Genomic DNA, 27312 nt, shown 5'->3' with positions numbered 1-27312 from the left:
TAACTATTTTATTTATTATTTTTATTTTATGTGATGAGTGTATTGCCTGCATATATGTAAGTGCACCTGGGTTGTGCATTGCCCATGGAGGTCAGAAGAGGGTGCTGGATCCCCTGGAACTGGAGTCACAGTTAGTCACCATGTGGATGCTGGGAACTGAACCCAGGTCCTCCACAAGAGCAGTCAGTGCTCCTAACCACTGAGCCATCCCTTCAGCCCCAATCAGGCTCTATTTCACAAGCAAGCCATTAAATGGGCAGAGAGCCAGAAGCAGTCACTTCTTTTCTTTCTGTTGCATAGATGCAACTCCCATAAATATGTTTAATGCATCCATGTAGAGTCCCAACATTGAATTGAGGGGCTTATACTTTGAACTCTATACATTTGGTGCCATTTCAGAACACACATTTGATTATTTTCTGAGCTTCATACAGAAGGCACATGCAGAAAAGAACTACTAATCCACCACACATTGCCATCAAGTACAGAATGGCACCAGCCACAGTGGAAGGGGAAGAAACATAGGCCCCAGTGAGGATACAAAGACCCAGGCCAACTCCCACAGGTGCTCCCGTGTTCAGAAACTTCTCAGCGGGTGCACACGTGGCTGCAGTAGAAAGGCTGCTCACAAGGCCAGCTGTATGTCATATAGTGGGGAGAAAAGCCCCACCCCCCCTCACTACCACATCATCAGAGGATTCACCACTGTACCCATCACACTACAATGTGGCATTTTTGGGCCAGCATTACCAGCATTCCAGCTCCAATCGTGGGTGCAAAAGTTGCACCAACCCAAGAACCTCTCATCATGAAGTTCATGAGAGCAGACATTCTAGCCACTGTCAAGGCAGACACACCTGTTACACCAATACTTCCTGCTAAGTGCATATAAGTAGAATGAATTCTGTCCTTCACAAAGCCAAATTACAGACTTTCCAGCAGCTTCAAGCTCATTAGACACTCAAGCCGTAATAGCACGCTGTTCCAAGACCAACCAATGGTGGCGCCTGCAGCAACAAACCACCTTCCCATTTTAAATACGTTTTTGAAACATTGATAGTTCCAAAGGTGTCTCTTTCAGTTCTTGGGCAGTTTTTCTACAATAGATCCCAATTCTGATCTTAGTGTCATATTTCCTGCTGGCTCATAAGAGCCATTGATTCTTCTTGATGGAATTCTTCACAGTTGGAGAGGCCTTGGTGAAAGTGGGGTGGAAAACTCTGGAAGATAGTGTCTTGAAACACACAAGCCTTTGCAACCAGCATGGTGATGCCCTGGGTTTACCAAGCAGATCTAAAATGTTCAGCTCTGATCACCACCACCAGGCTCCCTTCTGGGCCTGCCAAACCACTAATGTGAAACCTCCTTTTCAAATAACAGGTTCTTAGCACAGGTTTCAGCTAATGATCATTTACACATTAGACTCTTTCTACTTAATTGATTGAATAACTGTTTGGCAAAGACACTTAAAGAGCTAGTAATTTATCATTTTGACACCCATTCTTTGAATATAATCCAAACTGAAGTGTTTTATTAATGTTTCTCCCTTAAACATTTTAATTACCTACAGTAAGTGAGCTGTTTTTACATGTTAAAAGTTACTGAAGCAGTTGCAGAAAACTACAGAAAATACTATAAAGGGAAAAAAAATATTTTAAAAGCCTAGCCCAAGCACTGACCTGTTATAAACACCTTATAAAAAGACAAAGAACTCGCGTTGTTAGTCATTACAGTACCCTTTTCTTTGAGGAATGTGAATAGTGATGTTTTTAAGAAAACCAGTTTTTTCCCTCTTTTGCTTTCTTAGTAAACTCAAATGGTACTATCATGTGAGTGCTGGCATCTTGTTTTATTTTACTTTGGAGGTTTAATAGAAAAACTCAAGAATTCTCAGGATTCTTCCATTTTCACACAAAACCTACAGGACAGTAGATGCCCTAGAAAGATCTCTGGAATTGACTTGAGCTTTAAACCTGAACTGTCAGTAACTTGAAGGCTTTGCTTGAAATGCAGTTCATTCATTGTTACGAACTAAACAAAAAGAATTTCTTCTCCACACATCTGGCACTGTTCACAGGAGCATAAAATGGCACTTGACAACAATGCATAAGTCACCGGATGTTTGAACTGTATTCTGGGGGGTAGGAATGCCATTAGGGGCTCTATGGCTGAGTCCAGTCGTTCTTGATACTCAGACTCAATACCACTATTTTGGCTGGTTTATTTTATGAATTTTGCGTTTGTTTTCCCATTTTTTATTTCGGGATCTCCCTGTAGCCCCAGCTGTCTTGGAACTCATTATGTAGACCAGGCTGGCCTTGAACTCACACAGATCTGCCTGCCTCTGCCTCCCGAGTGTATTTAAATTTATTTTTAAGTTTACATGCAGGGGGAAAACATCCCTTTTTTATTGTGTATAAATCATGGAGGTCTAGCAAACGTGGTCGGTAGTGTCATTGCCAGCACAAACAAGATGCAGACATTAGCATTACCTCCTTTCTAATCCTTCTGTTTCACTAAATTTTTCCCTTTTCCCTCCGTGGGGGACCCACGTGTGCCCTCTGAGGACTCTAGGTTCTCCCGGTCCTAATGCAGATTGACGAATCAACATAAGACATTCTATTTGGATTTTGCATAGTTTATATGACACTTGGGAGGGGGTGACATACAAAAACAAGGACTCTTACAGGCTTTTCCTTTTCCATATTTGAAATGCACTCATATCCGGATCTCTCATCCCTGGTCTCCCTCGCATACCGTTGGCTGTGGCAGACGCTCCGCCTCCTTTTTCCCCAGTGTGTTCCACTCCTCTCTGGGTCTCTAGACCAACCCCCTCTTTTCCTCGGAGAACACATTTACCCAACTCCTGCTATGCTTTTGTAATCAAGCCCTGCTCTAAGCCCCGAGTCCCTGATTACCGTTATTGTGTTCCCTGTTCTGCAGTGACTTCCAGCATGTCACCTAAGTGGAGTCATGAATAGTGGCCTTTACGGATGGACCCAAGGCTGCTGTTTCATAACATAGGTGTTCTGATTTTCTTTCTTTGTAACCCTCAGCGAGGATCCATACGTAATACCTATTCTAACATGCATAATAATAAACCAATGTAACACCAATATGCATAACAGAGGCATAAATAAACTTTTAATAGAATGTGTATTTAAAATAAAAATGTTATTCTAACCTGATGAAGTAATCAGCTGTTTGCATCTGTTTTAATTCTAAAGTTTAAAGGGGGGCTAAAAAGATGGTTCAATAGTTCTTGTTACTCTTGCAGAGGACCATGGTTTGGAACCCAGCATCCACACTGGGCGGCTCACAACCATATGTAACTCCAGTTCCAGGGGATCCAACGTCCTCTTACGGCCTTGCAGACACCTGCACTCATGTGGTGCACATACAGACATGTAGGCACATACACACACACACACCATATATAAAAATAAATAAATCTTTTTAAAAAGTCAGAAAGGAGGCAGGCATGGTGGCACACGCCTTTAATCCCAGCACTCAGGAAGCAGAGGCAGGCAGATCTCTGTGAGTTCAAGGCCAGCCTGGTCTACATAGCGAGTTCCAGGACAACTGGGGCTACAGGGAGACCCTGTCTCAAAAAGACCAAAAAAAAAAAAAATCGGAAAGGAAGAAGATCAGATGTTCTGCACAAAATGTGCAAAAAATGAAAAGAAAAACTTAATCCCAGAGGCATGATTATATGAGTTCTCTAAAATTAAATGGTTCTTGGTAAAGAACTGAACAAAGACTGGGTGTGGTGACATATACCTTTAATCCCAGCACTCTGGAGGCAGAGGCAGGTGGAACTGTGTAAGATAGAGGCCACCTAGTCTACATAATGAGTTCCAGGCCAACTGGGGCTACAGGGAGACCCTGCCTCAAAACAAATAAACAAACAAAAAAGAACTGAACAAAGGATAATCTTATCTTTATTTCACCTTTTTACTTTTCATGGAATCTTATTATTCTCTCTAATAGTGGTTTGGAATATTCAGTATACATTCTATTACACACCTAAAAACTGTAGGTTTTCTATGTTACATATTAAAAACAGGGTCCTTTTTTTGAGACGGGTGTGAATGTTTATCTTGATAGTTGACTGAATTAAGATATACCTAGAAGGTTAGTAAAGCATCCTTCTGGTTGTGTCTGTGAGAGTGTTTCCAGAGACACGAGAACTATGCTCTAGTGAATGGTTTGATCCATTGGTAGACTTAAAATCTGAACAGACTATTGAGAGGAGGTAGAAACTTTGGAAGATGGGACCTGGAAAGAGAAGTAAGTCACTGGGGGAGAGAGTGATTCTTGGGGACTATATCTTGTTCTGGCCCCTTCCTGTATGGCTCTCCTCTGCTTTCTGTCTACCATAAGGTGAAGAGAGTCACATTCCTGTTGCCATGATATTCAGCCCAACCTTAAGGGGCCAAGAGACCATGGATCTGGAACTGTGAGTCAAAATACATCTTTCCTTCTTTAAGTTGCTCTCAGGCATTTTGTCACAGTACTGAAAAGTCTAATACATAGAGTCTTTCTATGTAGGTCAGATGGGCCTCGAACTCATTATCCTACTTCAGTCTTACAAGTGCTGGAATTACAGGTGAGCACCACTATTCCTGGCTTAAACTGTGTATTTTAATGTAAAACACAACTATATTTGTGGTTTCAGATTATTGTAAACCTTGTATCTACATAATCTTCATATGGAGTAATCAAAAGATTTATAGATATGGAACAATTCTTGTGGTATCTCCCCCATGGCAAGAGACCCTACCATCCCTGGTTAATTCTCTGTAACAGTCCAAAGCATCTGTGCTGGATAGCTTTAGTGTCAACTTGACACACCTGGGTTGAGGGAGCCTTAATTGAGGAATTGCCTCTATTGGACTGGCCTGTGGCGTCTTCTTGATTGCTGAGTGATGTGGGAGGGCTCAGCCACTGTGGGTGGTGCCACCACTGGGCAGGTGTTGCATAAGAAAGCAGGCTGAGCAGGGGCCAGGGAGCAAGTCAGTAAGCAGTGTTCCTCCATGACCTGTCCCAGCTCCTGCCTCCAGGTTTTTGCCCTGAGTTCTTACCTTGGGCTCCCTGATGAACTGTGACCTGGGAGACATAAGACAAATAAACCCTTTCCTCCCCAAGTTGGTAGTGGTCAGAGTATTTTGTCACAGCAATGAAGAACAAACTAGAACAGCATCCTTCAGTCGTTGTACAAACAAAACAAAAACTCTTATCCTAAGAATTTCTAAAATGCCTCTGGAGCTGTGATTGAGACCCATGGCCACAACGAATTACTTCTCATGTCACCTAGCAATCTTATGTGGATTATCCCAGATCTTACTAGTCCCAAGCCGTATGTCCCTTATGTGACTCACCTACCCAGGGAGGCAATGCTTTAATTATTCCAGGGCAAGGTATAGGGCAGGGACCACCCCTTAAGTCGAGAGCTTGAAGAAATTATCCTAACTGGCCAATTCTAAATTTCTTACAATGCTGGGCATAGGCTTCCACCCCATCCCTTCTCTTTCTGCCTTCTGGCCAATGCTGGAGTTTTCCTTCATGACCTAGTGTTATGAAGACCAGTGACTATAATAAAGATTGCTTTCTTTTTTTCATATATTTTAGTTATTATTTTTATTTTATGTGTATGTGTGTATTGCCTGCATGTAAGTGCACCTGTGTCATACAATGCCCATGGAGGTGAGAAGAGAGCGCCGGACTCCCCTGGAACTGGAGTTAGAGACAGTTGATAGCTGCCATGTGGGTGCTGGGAATCCAACTCAGGACTTCTGCAAGAACAGTCAGTGCTCTTAACTGCTGAATCATCTCTCCAGCCCCACCCCCAAAATTTAAGTAAAATTACAGACTAATATCTTTGAAGAATATAGATGAAAAATCCTCAACAAAATACCAACAAAGTTAATTCCACAGCACATTAGAAGGATCATATACTACAGAAAAGTGATATTGTCAACAATGAATAAGACAATTTCCACAGTATATAAAAGTTTTTAATTATGGATGCCTTTTAGTATACTGGAAGTGACTTTAGAATCACATTGCTTTCTTTAAGATCCTAATTAGGGCTTCTGGGTTTGAATGATTGGTGAAACTTGATCCATACCCTGCATTGTCCAATAACTATAAACTTAACTTTCTATGGCATTATCCAAATGGCAGAACAAAAGCCTTTTGGGAATAAGTTATGTGGGACCATAAGTTAATATATAAGCTAATAAAAACTTATGTTATATGAGTTAATAATAAATGTCCAAAGTATCTATACCATTAAAACATCTGGAGTTAGAATGCTTTTGTTTTGTTTTTACAGACTTCTTTAGCAAGAAATTAGTAACTTATGAGAGAGAACCAACTATAACCATTCATATCCAAACATTACATTAACTCATATACTTAACAGACATTCATGAAGTAGCTGTTATATTTCATACACTTAAAAGCATTCCTTAATCTGAATCTGAGCTGAAGCAACTAATTAAACAGAGTCCACAAGGCAAAAATATATATTACCCTTGAAGGGATTTTAATTTTTTTCACTGCTCCTCTAATATTAAGTATTGAAATTTCTCTCCCCTTTTGCCCCTTCTCAAAAAAAAAGCTTTGTTAAATATCACTGGGATGAAACAGCATGGATGAACAGGAGATAATGGAGGTGATTTGTAGAAGACAAGGCAAGCAAGGTTGCTTGGCAATGCCATCGAGTGAGGAGAGGAGAGCAAGACTGCTCACAGGCTGATGAGACATGCTCAGGCTGTGCTGTGCTTCGGTAATGAGCTGTCATGTGTGGTGATGTACAGCTCTTAAGTGATCAAGTGTGTATGCAACAGGTGCAGACCTGCAAGAGGTGCAGACCTGGGTGGGTGGTAGGTGACAGCTGTCTACTTTGGGAGAGACCTACTGAAGCACAAAATAAAGGGTCTTTTTCTATTCTCAAGAATATTTTTAACTAAAAGAGCATCTTGTTTATTAAAAAATCATAAATGTGCATGAGGAGAAAATCATTCTTATCCCCACTCTCACAGTCCATAGACAACAAAGGGAAAGATCTTGGCATATCATCTTTGAGATATTATGTAGACATAAATATGAATATAGATAAATATTGTCCGTTCATTATTATACCCATATAGTTACTGTGTATTGTCTTCTACAAACAACACTACATTAAGCATAATACTTGGATCTTGCTCATTCCATTTCTTGTCTTGAGGTGTCCTTTCCACAGCAATGTGCTCCAGGGGAGTCACATCCTTTTGCTGTCCAGATGTAACTCAGGTATAGCTGATAAGCCCAGTTGCCATCCCAACACCTGTACTCACCAAGATAATTCTAGCTGAGATCACAAGGCAAAAATGGTGATCAGAAAGTCCGCTCACCTGGGCAGAAGTTTTAATTCTCATTTTCTCACACCTGCACCTCCAGAAAGGGGACTGGCTGAGGCCCCAGCCACCCTTCCTCTCTGCCCCACGGTCTCCTCTCCACGCCATGTGTATCAAACTCAGGAGACTGCAGAGGCCTAGCAGCTCACAGCAGAGAGGACCTGGTTTGAAGAGTAATGAGAACTGTTTGGAGGGCAGGCGTTCCTCACATCATCTCTTTCAAGAAGGAAACATTGCCAGATCTCGCAACTTAAAAAAAAAACTTATCTATTATTTTTATTTATTTTATATTTCATTATTTTTATTTTGTGTGTATGAGCATATTGCCTGAATGTATGTAGGTGTACCCGTGTCATGCAATGGCCACGGAGGTCAGAAGAGGGTGCCAGATATCCTGGAACTGGAGTTATGGGCAGTTGTTAGCCACCATGTGGATGCTGGTAATCAACCCCAGATCCTCTGCAAGAACAGCCAGTGCACTTAACTGCAGAGCCATCTCTCCAGCCCCAGATCTCTCAACTTTTAAGAGAAACCACAAATCCAACTTTTTATGGAAAAAAGTCTGATTTTCAAATACTGATAGCTAATTTTAATGTTTTCTATTCTTTGTCTTCTATTTCACTTTAAAATAACGTTATTTTTACAATAATTTTGAGATTCACTGAAATAATGGCAAAGGTAGCACAGAGAGCTGCCATTTCCCAAGCCTGATCTTCCCTTTTATTAACATCTTACATTATTATGCTGCATTTACTGCAATTAATGAATTCCTACTGATGCATTGTTACTACTAGTTTATTTAAACTTCCTTAGTTTGTACCTAATGTCCATTTTCTGTTCCTGCACCCTCTCCATGCCCCACATGACATTGCATTGTTATGTACTTAGGTTCCTCTTAGAAGCATCATCATCCTCTTGATGATCTTGCTATTTTGAAGGAGAGACCACATTCATGTTTTATTATGCCATATGATTAGAACTGTTCTGTTTTATGATTAGTTACTTCTATTGATCTCTTACTATGTGTGACTTATAAATTCTACTTTACTATAGGTATGTAGATAGAGAAGAAAACACAGAATGTATAGATTTCAATGCTATCTTCACTTTCAAATATACACTAGAGGTCTGAGAATATAGTCCATGTGGATAAGGGAGAAGAACTGTATTTGGAGTTCTTCTCAGTACAATCCTCCTTAATGTATTCCTACCCATCTTTTAAGTTTCATCCCCACCTGTATCCTCCATCTCACAGTGCAGACTCATGGTACTACAGATCAGCACCTGCAGATCCTATACAATGCCATCCATCCTTTCTCTTGTCTCCGCTCCCTCTGCTGCTGCTCTCTATGTGTTGATGTCACTATCAGTTATGCTTTAACCATCTAAGCTGAGCAGTGGGCCTTCCTATAACCTTATCTACATTAAGGAAATTCCTGTGAATCCCCTAAAATAACCCATGCATGTCCCCACTGTGACATTCATTCCTCTCTACTGTTCATTCCCAATATTCATTGGTTGCTTTGAGAGTTCCTCAAAACCAAGGTCTTCTTTTTTTGACTTGCTTTTTTATCTCCCATGTCTGTAGAATGTGTATATTAAACCTCTAGTAGTGTTTTTGAATGAATGACAAATAAAAGTCCAGAATTACAGACACCAGATTTCTTCTTTGCATGTTGAGTCTTTCTGTCCAAAGTTGCTATATTCTGCTTATATAATGGTTGTATGGTGCTTGACATTTTAGTAGCTCCAGTGTTCTAACAGCTGAAGTCACATCTTGTTTCTCCTGTAGTTTCTACAGCAGTGTCTTACATATAGTGGGTATTTAATAAATCATATTTAATGAGCAAAAGAATGAAGAAATAAGGCTACAAATATAAATGAGTGTCTTACCTTCTTGTATGTAAGTACACCATGTATGCAAGGCCAGAGAGGTGTTGGATTCCCTGGAGCTGGAGTTATAGAAGATTGTTAGCTCCTTGTGGGTGTTGAGATCCAAACCTGGGTCATCTGTAAGAGCTGTCAGTGCTCTTAACTGCTGAGCCATCTCTTCAGCCCTTGAGTAGAAGAACAAATTTAAATACAACCATTTAAAACCAATAAGCTACTTGACTTTTCCTCAATAACAAAAGAAGAATTCAGATCTTGGACAGATTTCCCATAAAAGATACACTCAATTACCATTAAAAGTAACTGTTGTATAACACAAAATATGTTCTTTCCTCCATCTTAAAAACCCAAAAGTTCATACATCACAATTTTTTTTCTTCTTTGAGATAGAATTTCACTATGTAGACAAAGCTAGCCTTGAGTTATGGTGATGCTCCTGTTCCTCAAGCTCCAGAGTGCTGGAATCACAAGGTGTCATATGCCACCACACCTAGCTTAAATCCAGGAGTGTATCCTCCACCTCACATACAGACCCATGGTACTACAGATCAGCTCCTGCAGATCCTGTATAATGCCATCCATCCTTTCTCTTGTCTCCACCCTGGCTGCTGCTGCTGCTGCTGCTGCTGCTGCTCTGTGTGTGTGTGTGTGTGTGTGTGTGTGTACAAGTGTGCAAGTGTGTGCAGAGGCCAGAGGAAGACATCAGGTGTCTTGCTCTATCATTTTAGACCTCACTCTCTTGATACAGGATCTTTCACTAAACCTGGAGCTAGGCTGACAGCCAGTAAACTCCAGGAATCCTCCTGCCTCAGCTCCCTGCCCCAACACTGGGGTCCCAGGTACATGTGGTCCCACCCAGCTTTTTATTTGGTTGCTAGGGCTACGAACTCAGGTGGTCCTGCTTGAACTGTAAGGACTCTCAACAGCTGAGCTGTCTCTCTAGTCCCATGGATTTTAAAAACAGTATTTTTCTCCACCCATAATGAAATACAATGTTTTAAATGCCTCCTGAAGAGAAGTGAACAGGAAACAACCAATTTTTGTTATTGAAGATGATATGTTTTGAGACAGGGTCTACCACTGTAGCCCAGGTTGGCTTTAGCCTCTGAGTGCTGGAATGACAGGCATGAAATGCCACACACAGCAAAACAGTTGTTTTAAAAGGTGGAAAATAAACTTACAGCAGGATAGATTACTGTTTTTACCAAAGCCAGCTGCTGTAGAAAAGCCTCACTTTGAGAAAGGTGAACTGGGAGAGAATTTAGTTCTTTTTCAGTTCACAATTGGTATTTGATTAGAACAACCTGTAGAGGGCGTCCTTGGACCAAGAGCCATAGAGGTTGGAGCAATACTAAAGGAGAAAAATTTCAATGAAAATCACACAAGTCAAAGAAAATGTCCACAGTGTTGTGAAATTATTATCTTTAACGGACTGACACTGACTTCACAATGTTAAAGTGTTTTAAAGTTTGTCCAAACTATTAAAAGATTATATAAATGACTATTCACCGAAACAAAAAGGTAAAATGTTGGAGAAAAACTTTGTTTTTTGAGACAGGATCTCATGTAGTCAGACTGGTCTTGAACTTGAACATTATACTCGGCTCTTCCTACCTCTACTTCCCAAGTGCTGATATTTCAGGTGAGAGCAACCACACCTGATTTAAATATTTTGTTTTAAAGAGAGAATGTTTGTGAAAAGTTGGAGGAAAAGAGTCTCAGTTATGACTTACAACATGGAGGACTCCTTAGGAGAAAAATAGGCTTTGAAACAGAGTGCCTGTGATTTGAACTCTGACTCTTGTAACCAGCTAAACATCTGCCGTTAACTGACTGGACTTCTAAAGCTGTATTCGCCCATCAGTCCAGTGAGAATAATAACAGTATCTACCTCAAAGACGTGAACAGATAATTAAGCACTGAAAAGAAATTTTACAATGAAGACACTGTGAGCTCAAATCAATCATAATAGACAGTCATCTTGTCTAGCCCCCTATCCCCTTTTTTCCCTTTTTTCTGTGAGTTGGGTAGCTGGACTTATTTCACAATTGTAAATGTGCATTCTTTCCTTTCTAGTAACTTCTCATGACCTAACATTTATTGAACACATGTATGTTCAGCTTCTCTTTTGTAGTTTCTGTTTGCTTTTCCCTGCTGAGATGCCGGCTGCTCTACAAAGGGCTGAATGAAACAGCATGCCCAGGTCTACACACTCATCCTCGGGCATTTGTCACAGAAGCATCTGGGTGCTAAAAAACAAAGAGAAGTAAATAAAACTTGTCCTGAGCCTGAAAGCTTTCTATGTTTTTGAAAAGCCTTTTGCTTTCACTTTGCACATCCTAGGAGTTCGGCAAGAGGCATAAGTAAATCCTCAGTTCATGGGCTGGGTAGGTAGGTGATGCTGGAGCCACTGCCAGGCAACTGTGCTTCCCACAAGGTATTTCCAGAGCCTTGGTCTTGTCACCAGCTTTTATGATTTCAGGCCCTGCACATTCGCTCCTTTAAGGGAGCCCTCAGCGGGTCCGCCTCAGCTATCATCCAGGACCTGGAAACTTTTCTAGACTAGGTTGGGTTATCTGGAAGGCAAACCACGCCACCTGTTGGGTGTAGGTCAAGTGTAGAACGAATGTCCAGCGCCCGCCGAGCGCTTGCAATAACAGCTCCACTAGCCGAGCTGAGTCTCGGTTTTTAATAGGATGAGAGAGCTCAAACTGTCAGCTAGAGAATGAGTTTGCAGGGAAGGCAGGCACACACCGAGAGAAGCGATACAGTTAGTAAGGAAAAAGGCGGACTATGCTGTCAGTCCCCGGGTGCAGGAGGGAGTCGTGACCACCCTCTTTGACGGCTGATCAAGCCCAGAGTTTTCCGTTCACCGCCTGTCCCCTAATCCATGCCTCTTCTGACCAGGGTCCCAGAGAGTTCCCAGAGTCCTTCGGGTGCGTTTCTCGGTAGGTGCCCACAACCCCGGCGCTCAGTCCACCTGGCGCTGGGAGGCAGAGAGGTCTCCCTCGTCCCACAGCTCCGCCCACGCGGCCCCACGGCGCCCCCTAGTGGCTGCGGGCTCCGCCTCGGGCCGCTGTCGCCGCGCCAGCCCTTCCCGGTTCCTCCTTCCAGCCCGGGACCCTCCAGCTGTTGGCGCTGCGGGACGTGCTGGCACAGTCAGCTTTGCCAGCCTCGTTCCCTGCGGTCCCGGCTCCCGCCCGGCCCCCTCCTTCCGCGTGGCTAGTGCCCGCGCATCCACTCCCTCCTCCCCGGCTCTCCCAGGCTCACTGGGACAGGAGACTGCAAGTCCAGCGGGCTAAGTGGGAACAGCTCCAAGCCCCGGGATCTGAAGCCGACCCGGGAACTTAACGGGCGCAGGTTCGAGAGGTGCGTCAGAAGGAGGTGCACCACCAGCAAGGAAGTCCAGAGCAGCATGGCCAGGAGAAGCGCCTTCCCTGCAGTGATGCTCCGTCTCTGGAGCATCCTGCCTTGCCTGCTCCTGCTGCGGGCGGAGGCCGGGCAGCCGCGGGAGGAGAGCCTGTACCTGTGGATCGACGCTCACCAGGCGAGGGTGCTCATAGGTAAGTAACGTCCAGTGTCCAGTCTTCCCTCTCTGTCCTCGGTCTTTCTATAAGAGCAGGAATACATGCATTGAGTGTGTTTTAAAACTTAACTTCCAAGAGCAATTGCTCTCTCCTTTAAAAATCTACAATTTTTCTATATGAAATTTTGAGTTTCTCTCGCATGAAACCAAAGCCAAAACTAGGGGTTGGTAGCCCTTACTGCCTTGAGTTGTTAAATGAACCCAGCATTTGTACAGGTAACTGCAGTCCTCCCCTCCACGCCCCAAGCCTGTGTGTTAGCGTCGTTCCTAAGGTACCCAGAGGGAAAGTAACTTTAGTAGTGTCGTTAGTACCAAAGGCAGGTGCTTTGTGAAAAGAAGTGACCTACTTTAATTCTTTCGTTTTTCTTTCTGCATGAAACTTTTTTCTTTGAAGTACATCTAGTTTGATAGGTTTATTATTTTAAAAACAGGATTTGAAGAAGATATCCTGATTGTCTCAGAGGGGAAAATGGCCCCCTTTACACATGATTTCAGAAAAGCCCAACAGAGAATGCCAGCAATTCCTGTCAATATCCACTCCATGAATTTTACCTGGCAAGCTGCAGGGCAGGTAAGTTCTGATAACCAGAGGCAGAGAAAAATTGCCCTTTAATATTACTACTGCCTGGTGATGAATAGCAATATTTGCATAGTGAGTGATGTGGTACAGTTTACAATTTTATAGAATTTCTCATCTTTATTTAAAAGGAAATAAAGAATCAATTTAATTTATTTAAAATTGTCATATAAATGAAAGACTCTCAAGGGGGCCATGTGCCTATTTAATAAAGTTTGGTGTCTTGAGGTTGTTGTAAACATAATCCCCCAAATATCAATATCACTGTTTCTGTGATCATGAATATTAAAAGTGAGCAAAACATCTTACAGACTATTTCTATACTATAAAGTAACCACCTGTGACATTATCTATACTTTACACTACATGTTTGTGTCTATAGGTATTTTTCACATGGTTTTTTAAAAGCTGATGTGTGAATATTGTTCTCAGAAATGTGAATGCTATATATTTCTGGTAGAAATTCACAGATTCAAAAGATGTAGTATAGAAATACAAAAATCAAAGGCTACTGATTTTAAGTGACCATTCAAAATGCTTTCTTAGGGAAAAAATACAATCTATTTTTATGAAGCATTCCTTTTGGTCCTTAGCATGTAACCATCTTTTGTATGTTATGTTTTATAATCTTCATTGTGATGTTATTGGGCTCTTATTTGGGGAGAATAAAATGTTTGCATGAGTTTAATTTCTGTGGCACAATGGGAGGAAACTTTAGAAAACAAATGGTAAGTAATAAATTCTTCTGCTCAGTAGTTGGTGAAATGTGTCTACTATGAAAATCATTGTAAGTATAATTAAATTCATATATTCAGTTTTTTTTATAAAGTTACTTAAATAGCTATTTTCAAGAAAAGTGTGATTTTAAAAACACTTTATAAAAAGCAGCTATTTTAAATTGGGAAACCACTTTGGCTCCCTCTAATTGCCTGCTAGCCTGCTATAGCTGCTATAGTAGATGCATGACAGTTTTAGCTACCTTTTTTCCCCTTAGGTTTGTTCTTTTTATGTTTTTGTGGTTTGTTCTTTTTGAGACAGGGTCTCCCTGTAGCCCCAGCTGGTCTGGAACTCACTATATAGATCAAGCTGGCCTTAAACTCACAGAGATACGCCTGCCTCTGCCTCCCAAGTGCTGGGATTAAAGGCATGCACCACCACGCCCAGCTAGTCTATATTTTTAAGATTTTTTTTTTCCACCTTTCCATTAATGGATCCATCAGAAACACTAGAAAGTAACTCAGGGGGCTGGAGAGATGACTCAGTACTTAAGAGCACTGACTGTTCTTGCAGAGGACCTGGCTTCCCAGAATCCACATGGCAGCTAACAACCATCGTAATTCCCATGCCAGGGGCTCCAACGCCCTCTTCTGACCTCTGTGGGTATTGCATGACACATGAGCACTTACATACATGCAGGCAGTATACTCATACACCTAAAATAAAAATAATAAATAAAATATTTTTAAAAGAAAGTAGCTCAAACCTCACCTAATCAGCTGCAAGTGCTGCTAATTAAAGGGAGGTAGAAAATGCCAATAACTCTCCCTCTTCCTCCTCCTCCTCCTTCTTCTTCCTTTGCTTATATGTTTGTTTTCTGAAGAATTTATTTCAAATTCTTCCCTTGCATGCAGTGTCATCTATTTCTTTATAACACTTGCCTATTTGCAAGTGCTGGCTTACTGCTGACTACAAAATGGATTAGCATGTCTAACAATCTTAGGAATATGTCTTTGTAAGGAGTTAGAGAAAATGGTGGATCTGGCACAAAGATGAAGCGCCTAATTTTTTATTTCCTCCTGCTTAAAAGCTGATTGCCCTTATGGATTATCTCTTTATGTAGAACAAGGTTAGCACTCATTTAAAGTTACTTTGTTCTCTTTTCTGGAGAAGTAACTCCAGGTCAGTATGTAAAATCTAGTGTGTTTTTCTTATGGGAGAGAATAAAGAACGGGAGAAACCCTCGATGCCAAAATAAATGCAATTTTAAATCTTCAAATGACTAATTTTACTCCCTAAAATTACATGATTCTAGTACCATAAGTTTTGAAACACCAAGAAAATTTGAAGATGGGAAAAAAATGACTTCAATACCAATTAAGTATTTTGAAAGGCATGTGTGACTAAAGCCAAACCACATCAAAACATTTATGTGGAAAATGAAAAGTTCACCCTATTATCTAGTTATTTCATCCAAATGATATCACACAGGTAAGTGTTTCAACAGCGCAGAAACAAAACATATCTGATTAATGAAATTTTAAACTTTAACTGTTTTAGCAACATGTGGGGCAAAGTTAAATAAAGATAAAAGACCCAACAATCAATTATCTATTTCTAGTAAAACATTTTTCCAGTCACCAAAGGTGTTCTGAAAGCCATTTAAGGCATATCTCATGAGCAACTTCAGGCTAGTACAAATACAGATTACAAGAAATTCATTTTCCCACATGAAATTGATCAACTCTTTTGCAAGTGTTTTCAGTGTGTGGAGAATTGTGTGGACTCATATGTTGAGTGTGTGTGTGTGTGTGTGTGTGTGTGTGTGTGTGTGTGTGTGTACTAACATTTTTGCAAGACAATATAACTTGGATGGTGAAAGGCTGGATTCAAACTTTTAGAGTGGGAAATTTTATTTCCAGAAATGAACCCTAAGGAAATTATCATGGCCATGAATAAAAATTCAGTTCAAGAACAACTAGAGGTCCATCAATTGTAGTAGAAGTATATAACGGAACAATAATATGGATACTCTGGGCATCCATCTGACCATGGAAACAATGTTCATGACACATTAGTTGGTCACATAGTATATTTTGTTTGATGCCATTATGAAATAGGTTGACTGGCAAAGGAAAATTCATTTGATCAATGTCTGATCTAAGGTATAAACACTGGTCCAGGGGCTGGAGAGATGGCTCAGAGGTTAAGAGTGCTGACTGCTCTTTGCAGAGGACCCCGGGTTCAATTCCCAGCACCCACATGGGGGCTACAAACCGTCTTTAACCCTAGTTCCAGGGGAATCCGAAGCCCTCTTCTGACCTCTACAGCATTGCATGACATGGGTGCACTCAGTTACATGCAGGCAATATACTCATACACATAAAATAAAAATAATAAATAAAATATAAATAAAACATTTTAAACAGTGGTCCTATAGTGCTTATTACATTTGGCTTTTCGTCAATGTGTTCAATTTGTCATTTAAAAACTCACTTCATATTACATGTGTATGAGAATCATATGAGTCTAAAATTGTATGATGCTCTATATTATAAATAGTTTGTCCATATTTATTATCGGGTATCGTTTTTACACTACACATCACTCCATAAAATGGAAGAATAAGTGGTTTTCACAGGCGATTGTATCTACAGAGACCAGATATCTCAGTGATCCTTATATGATCTCACCAGTTTCTTTTTCTGTTCTCAAAAATGTGCTTTTGAAGGCTTTCCTGCCTGAAATCATTCTATTTGAATTTTCTTTTTCTATGGGCAACTTTCCTCCATTTTTTTCCTCCCACATAAAGTACTTTTTCTGACTTGCTCCTTCTAAAAACGTTTTGCTGAGAGAAGAATTTCCATTGAAAAGGCTTAAGCTTAAAGGCTTTTTAGCTATGAAGAGGAAAGACCCATTATTACTGTACACAAGTTTTTTTTAAGTGTATGAGTGTATTGTCTGCATGTAGGTAGGTGTACCCGCAGTGTCCTGAAGTGCCTGCGGAGGTCAGAAGAGGGTGTCATATCCCCTGGAATTGGAGTTACAGACGGTTGTTAGTCATCATGTGGATGCTGGGAATCAAACCTAAGGCCTCTACAAGAGCAGCCAGTACTCTTAACCAGTGAGCCATCTCTCCAGCCCCCATACACAACTTTTTAATAGCTGGTAATTTTCAATGAGTTGGTACCTTTTTCTTTTTCCCAAAATTTAACACAGACAAAGACTGTAAACAACCATTTTGATTTTCTAAATTAAGCACTAATTGAACATTTTATTTGGAAAATAACATTTCCTAAACCCCATGGCTTTCAAGTAAAATTTTAAAGGGAAGTTTTATTGGACAAATCTGAATTCTAACTTTTGGACATCACTGTTGATTTCCATATGAACCAATTTGATGTAAGGCCAAAATGTTTTGTTGATTAAACTCTACAAGTAGATCTTCATTTATAAGGACTTCATCTTTTAAGGAGAATATATTCTACATTTGCATAAATGTTTTAAGACACTATGAATCTGGTATTGAGTTAATGAGATTTCTCATTTATTTAGTATTTTTGGAGACATCTCTTTAGATAGTTCCTCTGTATTCTAGGCAGTGGTGATGGATTCATGCTAAGCCATCTGTATTGGTTTTTCTAACCTTTTTACGACCAAAGGTCTGAATTTCTTAGCTGAATGGCAAGGCCTGGAGTGAAATTGCTATCCATGGAATAGAAATTCTTTGGGTGAATATAATCAGCCAATAAAGACTTCAAATCCACCACCCAATTTACTGAGCAAGCTCTAGCCATTGGTATCAGCAGGTCCGATCTTGGAGAAAACTTTTGGATATGAAAGCACATATAATTCTTACAGCTATCAGAAGCCAGTATATCTTCATTTTCTCAGTTTTGAGATGTTTAAAAATAAAAATTTGAAGTTCTGCTGTGGATATAAGAAAGAAAGATTTCTGTTTGCTATCCTGGGTATGTGTGGATTTTTAAAAAATGCTTTATTAGGCTAAACTGAAGAAACATGCTCCTTTGTGGATTTTTAAATTTTATTATATTATTATTGTTGTGTGTATTTATGGATATGGTGTCTGTGCATGTGGGTATGTGGGTGCTTGCACCTGGAAGCCAGAGGATGTGAGGTGTCCTGCTCTATCAATGTCTGCTTCAGTCCCTTGAGACAGGATCTCTCACAGAAATCTGAGCTGGGCTGTCAGCCAGCAAGCCCCAGTGATCCTTGTCTCCATCTGGCACACACGACTACTCCTGGCTTTTTACATGAATTCTGGAGATTTGAACTCAAGCCTTTGAGTTTGTGTAGCAAATGCTCTTACCCACTGAGCAAGACCCTTCTCTGTTTTGATATATAGCCATCAAGAATAAAAAGTATTGGACTGGAGGAATAGCTCAGTGGTAAAACATTTGCATACACGCAAAAAGTCCTGGGTTCAATCCTCCAGCACCACCAAAACCAACAAGGATAGAAGATATCAAATGTGATAAAGATACAGTTTGTCAAGTAAAGAATTTTCTAACATGAAAGATTAAATAAACGAATTCACAATCCTTAATAGCTCCCTATCAGTTATAAACAATCTTGAATTACTGAAAGCTGCTTAAAAATAATGACTCAAGTATAAAGAATGCTTGAAGTCTTTGTCTGGATAGTGGAGACTTTATGAATGAGTCCAGTCAGTCCCACCCAAATTCAGCTTTAAAAGGAAGAAAGTACCAGTTAAAAAGGAAGGAAGCATAAAGCAAGCCATTTCTCTGATATATGTTTGCTAATTTAAGAAAATATTATATTGATAAGTTTCTGTAATATCAACTAGGTTGTCTAATTCTATCAATAAAATGCACCTAAGGTCCCAGAGAGCTTGTTTTCTCAAGGTAATAATTGATATGATATAACACTGGTTCTGTTAAAGCAGTTTGCAATGTCAATTTTCCCATTGGAGTGAGAGTTTCAGAGACACATAGTAAAGTGGGTTTTCCCCTTTCCTTTCTCCCTTGGCAAAAACCAAAGGATAACAACAAAGGATGAATTTTAATTTAAGTACCATCCTTTCTGTCTTCAAAGGACCACCACCTCTCAAGAACACCTTCAATACCCTTTTCTAATCCTGAATTTATGATGGTACTTACTATTTTTAAATATCTAAATCTATACCATCCTCATTTTTCCCTAATAGAGTTATGCTCTAACCCAAGTAGTTTCATACCTTTGTATTCCTAGGACATACCCTTAAACCTTAGCTTGGTTCTACATCATCAAATGAATGAAATACCTTGTTTTCTGAGCCCTGTTCCATGTTTTCAAAGAGGGGATGTAGATATGTTTACATACCATGGACATAATTTTTTAAAGGAGGTAATGGTATCAAAAGGACAGCTTTAAACCTTTAGCATTCAGATTCCACTCTACCCTGGTATTTTGCATTGTGTTGTGGACATGCCACTAGGGATCAAAGTAATTCTGCAGTGAGCCCATTTTATTTAGCAAAGCAGGCATGTGCCAGCCATCTGTTGCATCTGCTGATAGAAAACAGCAGTTAGTTTCTCAAACTTTTGCCAGAAAAAGGTGGGGGAGGGGCTTTATGGCTTAGAGGAGATGAGTTACAAGGTACCTTGTAAGCCACATCTGGTTCTATAGAGGTTTACATGGCGTAAATGTAAACTCTGCTATGTCCTCCTTCCACGGCGGTGTAAAAGCATATAAACAAACAGTTCACCAGTATCCTCTTTGCTTAGTTCTGGCTCTAAATTGCTTCCACAAATAAAGGTATTCTAAATTGTCATGGTGAAACAGAAAGGTATGGTATTCAATAAAGCATTTTTGTTTGGGATTAAACTCATTTAATTACTTATCCCTGATAACTAAGAGGGATATTTAGAGGACCTTTGGGGAAGCAGAGTTCCATAGCAATGTCTTTCATTCTGTGGCCTGAACTCCAGAGGATGCTCATTAGATCAGGGCTTTCTTAGCTGCAGTAGATTAACCAACTTGCTCAAGTGACATGAGAGTAACTTGGTTGTACATGCCTGAACCTGGAGGAATGGGAGTCATTCTTTGTGTAGCCTTTCTGACTTAAGCACTCGAATCAACAAACACAGAGCTAGGAATAGAGCATCAAAATGAATAAACTCAGAGCCTAAGAAGTAAATATTCATCACACTCACCAAGATGAGGCTAGAAAGAACAGGGTTGGCTGGGAGCACAAAGAAAGCCACTCCTTTTCCAAACTGAGTGAGGAATGGAGCTCTCTAAGTAGGTGCTGTTCAAATTAACTCCCTGAAGGATGAGTCAGTCACTGAGGGAAATACGTTCCAAGGGAAGAGCTAAGATGTTCAAATGCCTCAAGGTCCTAAAGGGTAAGGCATGCTCTAGGTGACTGTGTAGGGCTTTAACTCTCATCTGAGGGGTAGTAGGCACTGAACGAAGAGGAGGTCAAGATCAAAAGATAGAAAAGGGGTCTGGGTGGAGAGGAATGGAAGGTAGAAGCCACTCAGAATGTCTACTCCTCATCTGCTTTCCCTTCCCTTAAGAGGAAGGATGCGACATCTTGATCATTTACCCCAGGGACACACAGTACATTGTGGATATGTGCTGGCTGGTTGGTGTCTCCACCACACTCTTCCCGCTCTTCTTTTTTAGAAATCTTACAAAAATTTTGCAATGACTTTCCTTTTCTTTTTTTTTTTTTGATATTGTATTATTTTTATTTTATGTGTGTGAGTGTTATACCTGCATGTATGTAAGTGCACCATGTCGTGCAATGCCCGCGGAGGACAGAAGAGGGCATTGGATCCCCTTGAACAGGAGTTAGGATGGTTGTTAGCCACCATGTGGGTACTTGGAATCGAACCCAGGTCCTCTGCAAGAGCAGTCAGTGCTCTTAACCACTGAGCCATCTCTCCAGCCCCCGATTTTCCTTTCCTATCTTTCTTCTTCCTTTTTCTTCTCTTGCTTTTGGTAATTTGGGGTATGGAACTATAAAAATAGTTTTTGTGAATGAATAGACCTTAAAAATGAATTGAATTCCCAAATGGAGTCTTACCATAAAAGGGAGCTCAAATAAGAAAAACAGTATGTTAATTTGAAAAACAGAAGCAATAAACTTAGCATCTCTTTTCAACTCCTACAACTACCTTTTAAGTATAAAGAAAAGTAAGTACAGGATAGAATTTAAGTTCGGCAAGTGGTCCTTCCATTTAGAGAATGACAAATTGAGCACTGAATATTGATTTGATTAAGATATGCTTGATTCTTTCTGTATATGATTTCCTTTTAAATTTTACTATTGCTTAAAACACAGCAAAGTCACAGACTCATTAATGTTCTCCTCTTTTCCTCTGATGGACATGCATGGATGGATGTCCCTCTGAGCTCTACATTTAATCTCCCTTTGGGATTTTTTTTGAATGAATATGATGAAAGAATCTTGGAAATTTTCAGACAACATTTGAAACCTACCCACCTGAACAAAAAACCTCAGAAGGGCAACTGTGTGTTATGGCCTGAGAACAAGGAACAGTTTAGGGGAGGGGGGTAGATGCTTAAATTAGCAATGTGAGAAAGGAGCTGAATATAGTCTTTGTATAGCTGATCTTGGCCACTACTTAGCTCATGCTTTGAGAGTAATACATGGTGAATAACCAGTTCTTATCCCTAAGAGAATGATCAGCTAATCAGAAACACAGAAAAATAAACAGATTATACTGATGATACATTGAGAATGTGGAAATGCTGTAGAAATGCTGAGATATTCCCAAAGAACTATGAGAAGAACTCGAGAGCATGTCTGACTACTGACTTAGCTGAACAAAAATAGGGCAGACAGGATATTTTTTAGGGAAAGTAAACAAGTTGGCACAAGACACGTAGATGATGTGTCTCTAATACTTTGGGTGGCTACGGTGTGTGGTACAATGTAGGACAGAGAGGGAAAGGCAAGGACTTGATCCTTCATGACTTTGCTCATCATGAAATAGCCTCTGGGACTTGGTCCAAAGGCAATGCTGGGCCAGTCACTGAAGAGACATAAAGCGGTGGACATTCTCAGACTACCTCGGTAGCCAGTAGAGGATAGCTCCACTGCAAGAACATATGGGATCAAAGGAAACAGATCATGGATGGCGGGTGGGGGATAATTGAAGTGAGGAATATTACAGGAGATAAAAATCTAAAAGTCTTGGTGCTAGGAATAAGGACTCACCTATGTCCTCTACTCTGCCTCCTTACTCAGTAGCCTTTTAGCCCCCCGACACACACACACCCTGACATGCCTCCCTTTCCCTGCCTCAGGACTTTTGTATATGAAGTTCCCTCTGCCCGGAATGTAATCCTTTCAGAATTCTGCACGCCCCCCTCACTTTCATTATGTCTCTCATCAGATGTCACATCTTTGGAGAGGATTTCTTAAAATAGTCACCAGTCACCACACCTTTCACCACTCTGAGCATTTTCCATGCTCAACTAGAACTTGATTATATTTGGCTTTAATTACCTGACTCCTCTGTTTCATGTAAGCCCATAAGACCAAGAACTCTATTCTGTTCACCACGTATCTGCTGATGCTGGAACAGACCCTGGCACCTAGTACACAGTTGATAATTCTGTGTTGAATGAGTAAATGGAACAAGTCTCATTATTGCCTTTAGCCAGAGAAGGCAACTGAGGCACAGAAGAACAAAAATCACACCACTGACTGGCAGAGGTGAGATTCAAACCTAGGCAACTAGGGTCAAGATCTTTTATGAAAAACAAAAATTTTTAATTGATACAACTGCCTTCAAGAATTCTTCAGCTGTAGGGAAAGACTGACATTCATAAGGCAATTGTTAACAGTGGTGATGCATTCTCAGGGTCAACGTGGATAAAAAGTTTTATTATACTTGAGAACCTTATCAAGGAGGTAAGTAGGAACTGAAATCCAGTCCACTTCATTTCTGAGACTTTACCCTCTGGCACAGAGCTGCCCCTGTTCAGAGGGATCATTTTCATCCAATTTGTAGACAACACCATATGGGCCAACTGTGATTCCCACAGATGCCCGAAAGGAGGTGCTACAAGAACATAAAGCCAGAGATTTCACTACTGTTCGGTAAATTAGCATTTCTTCACATGCCATAGAAGATATCACTAAGCAGGTAACATCTGAGCTGTGTCAGGAAAGATATATAGTAAGCAGGGAGTGGCCAAGGTTGCTGAGGTGGGCATTCTAACAGTACTGAGCAATGCATTGGAAGATACACAGAAGCGAACATCATTGGTGTGCTTGCAGAGTGGTAGTTATTAAGAATGGTTAGCACCTGTAGTGCACAAACCAAGAAATGCAGGTGTAAAAAGGTAAGTTGATGAGGGGGCTGTGTGTCATGACTGACAGTGTCTCAAAGACAATGGAATGGGGATGCTGAATACTTAAAAGCAAACAATAATGTTGTATTGAGTGAGATGCTGACTAAGATCTAGGAGCCACTTGGGAAGTTATCTGAGCTGTCACAGAAATTGAGGATGGCCCGAATTAAGGAGAGAGAGAGAGAGAGAGAGAGAGAGAGAGAGAGAGAGAGAGAGAGAGAGAGAGAGAGGAGAGAGAGAGAAGCTCCCATCACTTTCAGTGTAACAAAACATATTGGACATAATGTTAATGGAAATGAGGGAATAGAAGGTGACTTTCAGATGGCTTAGTAGATAACAGTCTTAAGTAATCATAGGAGCAAGAGTAGAGCATCTGAGGTACAATTGGACTCCATTAAAAAATAGTTGGATACATTTTCTACCAGATGGCAAAGTCTGGTAGGCCAGTTAAAAAACTGATTCTAAGGTGTGGTGGCTCATGTCTTTAATCCCAACAGAGGTAGAGGCAAGCAAATCTCTGTGAGATTGAGGCCAGCCTGGTCTATATGGTCTACATAGTGAGTTCCAGGTCAGCTGGGACTATAGGGAGACCCTGTCTCAAAAATACAAAAACAGCAAAACAAAACTTTGAGTCTAGAATTAAGACATAATATGAGCAGTGGAGTATTGGGTTTGAAGACTGACGACTGACTCCTTTTCATGTCCCTGTCCTCCCTCCTTCCCTTCTTTTAACCTCAGTGAACCAGTTAAGGTTCTACCTAACACACAGCTTATTATCAACACTAAAAATGCCAGAGAGTGACTTGGCTGTAAATGCTGCTCTGAGGGAGATCATAGGTCACAGTCTATGGTAGAAGCAGAGATGACCCAAATCACAACACAGCATTAGCAATTTTGTAATTGGTATATAACAAGACCCAGTGATGGCACCAGGACAGAGTGTTGCTCTGTGGGAGGGGAGTGAATTATCTCAGGCATTCCTGGTGACCTTCAGGGTTGCATCCTGAGTTTCATAAAACTAAGACATGCTCCAACGAAACAACTTTTGCTCTGCTTAATTTCATGGCTTGTATGTACTTGAGCCTAGTGGATTCTGCTTTCCATTTGCCATCAAATTTTGCAGATGGATATGGTAAAGGTCATTACGTCACTATGTGGCAGAGTAAATCAGCTCTTGTAGGTGAACCATCTGAAATTACTCACAAGGAAACTAGTTTGTGAGAGTCAAAGATGAACAAACTTGTATTGTTGGGCCGTATTGGTAAGATATCTTGTTTTCAAGTTCATTTCAGTATCGGCCGTGGCATACCACTAGGAGGATTTACATCTGAAGTTCATCTGAGGGATCATTTACTTTAGGTGATAGATAGCCAGCCAGATGGGCCCCTACAGACTTACTGAATACTCTGGTATTTGACTTTACCACATTTAATGAATCCATGTGATTCCATCATTTAAAAGTTCAATTAAGGGCCTGGAGAGATGGCTCAGTGGTTAAGAGCACTGGCTGCTCTTGCAGAGGACCCAGATTCAAATCCCAGCACCCACATGACAATTAACAACTGTCTGTAACTCCAGGTCCAGGGAATCTGATTCCCTCTTCTGGCCTCCATGGACACTGCATGGCATGGGTGCACTTACATACTTACAGGCACAACTCTCACACATAAAATGAAAGAAAAAAAGTTTAATTAACATTCCCATTTCTAGTTAGAAGTTGGTTAGAATTTAATGTTGCATTTAAATTGCTAGCATTTGAAGTACTGTAGAAGTTACTTCTTGGGAGAATTTTCCTCCTCAACATTTTTTGGAGGCTTCAGTGCCTTCTGCCTAATAGACCCTTATGAATAGTAGCTCATAAGCATCTTTAACGGATTGGAAGATAAACTTCCTCAAATTTCTGCCACTAATGACATTACAACTCATGATATGATTTCATTACATATTAATGACCTATTTCTTTGGTCTAAACACTTGTTCCCATTTAAGTAGGGGTCAAGTTTGAGGATGTCTTTCCCTGTGCCTTTGACGTTAGCTTTGCCTTCTCTAGCTGTATTCTTAGAAGAAGCCATGTAGCAGCAAGAAGAGATTGCAGGGCTCATCCAGCTCCTTGTTCCAAAGTGTCAGAGAACCGTGTGCTCAGTCTCTCATGCCCAGTGGTAGGGCTCTTTCATTAAGACAGGGTTTTAAAAAACAGTTTTGTTTTGTTAATCAGAGTTGCTCTTTATAAGAAGCTACAATCTGTCTTTGCAGTAGAACTCAACTATCCCTAGATTCTGTAGCATATGAGCTTACCTTTAGAGAATCCTACTTGCATTTACTTTACTCCTTCCTCAGCAATGGTCTGCTAATTTTGAGTTCTAAGCATGGTTCACACACTCCTTCCTGGATGAACATGTTTTGACTTGTCACAGTGCCACTAGTGAGAATGTCACTTTCCTGGCTTGGGCCATGTGCCCATGCTCTTTAAGCTGTAATCTCTTGGCAGGCCAAGCTGTGCTATATTCTTCACAGGCCTTGGGGCCACAGAACAACTTGGCATTCTGTGAAATAACAAGTAGTCTATCTTTTCCTCAGTTTGGCATTGAATTTTGTCTCTTGGTACCTTAAGACCCTGTGTCTACAGCTTAGATCCCCACAGATGCCAGACCCCAACATTAGTACCAGGTCTTAAAATTCATCAGATCAAATGATCACCTTTGTCCTTTAACTTCCTGGCAACTGCACAAACAAATTTCCTCACCTCATGCATGCCAGAAGGTACCACAGACAACCAGAGACCCCAATTGGGATTCTACTGGGCTGCCTGGGATCTACAATCCCAGCCCCAGTCTTCTCTGTTTTCTGACACCAGTAGGAGTATGATTAGATAGATAGATGATAGATAGATGATAGATAGATAGATAGATAGATAGATAGATAGACAGATAGATAGACAGATAGATAAATTTCCCTTGCTCCACTCTAGGCCCTTGTCTAACTGAGTTAGTATGGGTCCTGTGCTCAATGCCACCACTGCCACAAGTTCACATATGCAAACTTCCAGTGTCCTGAAAGCCTCTGCTTCCCTGTGTCCGTGAACCAGCCCTGGCTCTTACAGTCTTTCTGCCCCCTCTTCCAAAATGGTCCCTGAGCTATGGGTGGGTGCCATTTAATATAGGAGTCCTATCCATGGACACACACTCTGCAGTCTCTTATTCTTTAGAATTTGGCCAGTTGTGACCATCTATGTACATCACAATCTGGAAGCTACTGCAGAATCCCACAACTGTTCACACACAGAGAATAAATGTCAGAGACCTAGGTGACATACTACAGTTGAACCTCTATTCTTTTTTTTAAATTTATTTATGCTTATGTGCTTTTGGCTACTCTAACATTCTCTCACCAAGAGGTAAACCTAAAATTTCTTTTAAGGATTAGATACATGCTCCCAAATACTTTTGACATTTTTGACCTTCAGAAAAGAGTATGTTGCTAAGAGACCAAAGGACATTTTGACTTTTAGCCAATAAATTGGCTACTTTTCTTTGGGGTCTTTTTACCTAACTACCTAGCCAAGTCCTACCTCCTATTCTTATCACACCATCCTCTGAAGGAGGTCAATAGGGAATGGCCAATAGGGAATCAGGATGCAGACTACTCTGGCTTCTTCCATGCTGAACAGGGACACAGGGTGAGGCAATTGTAGTACCCTTCAGTGGGTCTATCGAAAAGACTCTGAAATTGCATAACACTTATCTCTAAGGGGAAAAGAAAGTCCTTGAATCATGACTAGGATA

The 27312-nt window shown here is 40.7% G+C and overlaps 1 protein-coding gene and 1 pseudogene across 1 annotated transcript in view; one reads left to right on the top strand and one right to left on the bottom strand.

The window, feature by feature from the left end:
* Window positions 1-274: 274 nt before the first annotated feature.
* Window positions 275-2755, bottom strand: LOC103730887 (annotated as a pseudogene).
* Window positions 2756-12364: 9609 nt separating this feature from the next.
* Window positions 12365-27312, top strand: part of Wif1 (WNT inhibitory factor 1) — an 83064-nt gene continuing 68116 nt past the window's right edge. Inside the window, exons 1-2 of the mRNA XM_017797081.2 lie at window positions 12365-12859; window positions 13314-13453. Coding sequence (XP_017652570.2) covers window positions 12712-12859; window positions 13314-13453 — 288 coding nt within the window. The 5' untranslated portion in view covers window positions 12365-12711. The remainder of the gene's footprint in view (window positions 12860-13313; window positions 13454-27312) is intronic.

Source organism: Nannospalax galili, unplaced genomic scaffold (assembly GCF_000622305.1).
Source record: "Nannospalax galili isolate Female #2095 unplaced genomic scaffold, S.galili_v1.0 scaffold110, whole genome shotgun sequence".
Lineage (NCBI taxonomy): Eukaryota > Metazoa > Chordata > Mammalia > Rodentia > Spalacidae > Nannospalax > Nannospalax galili.
Note: the sequence above shows the minus strand (reverse complement) of the source record. Positions and strands in the feature narration are given on the sequence as shown.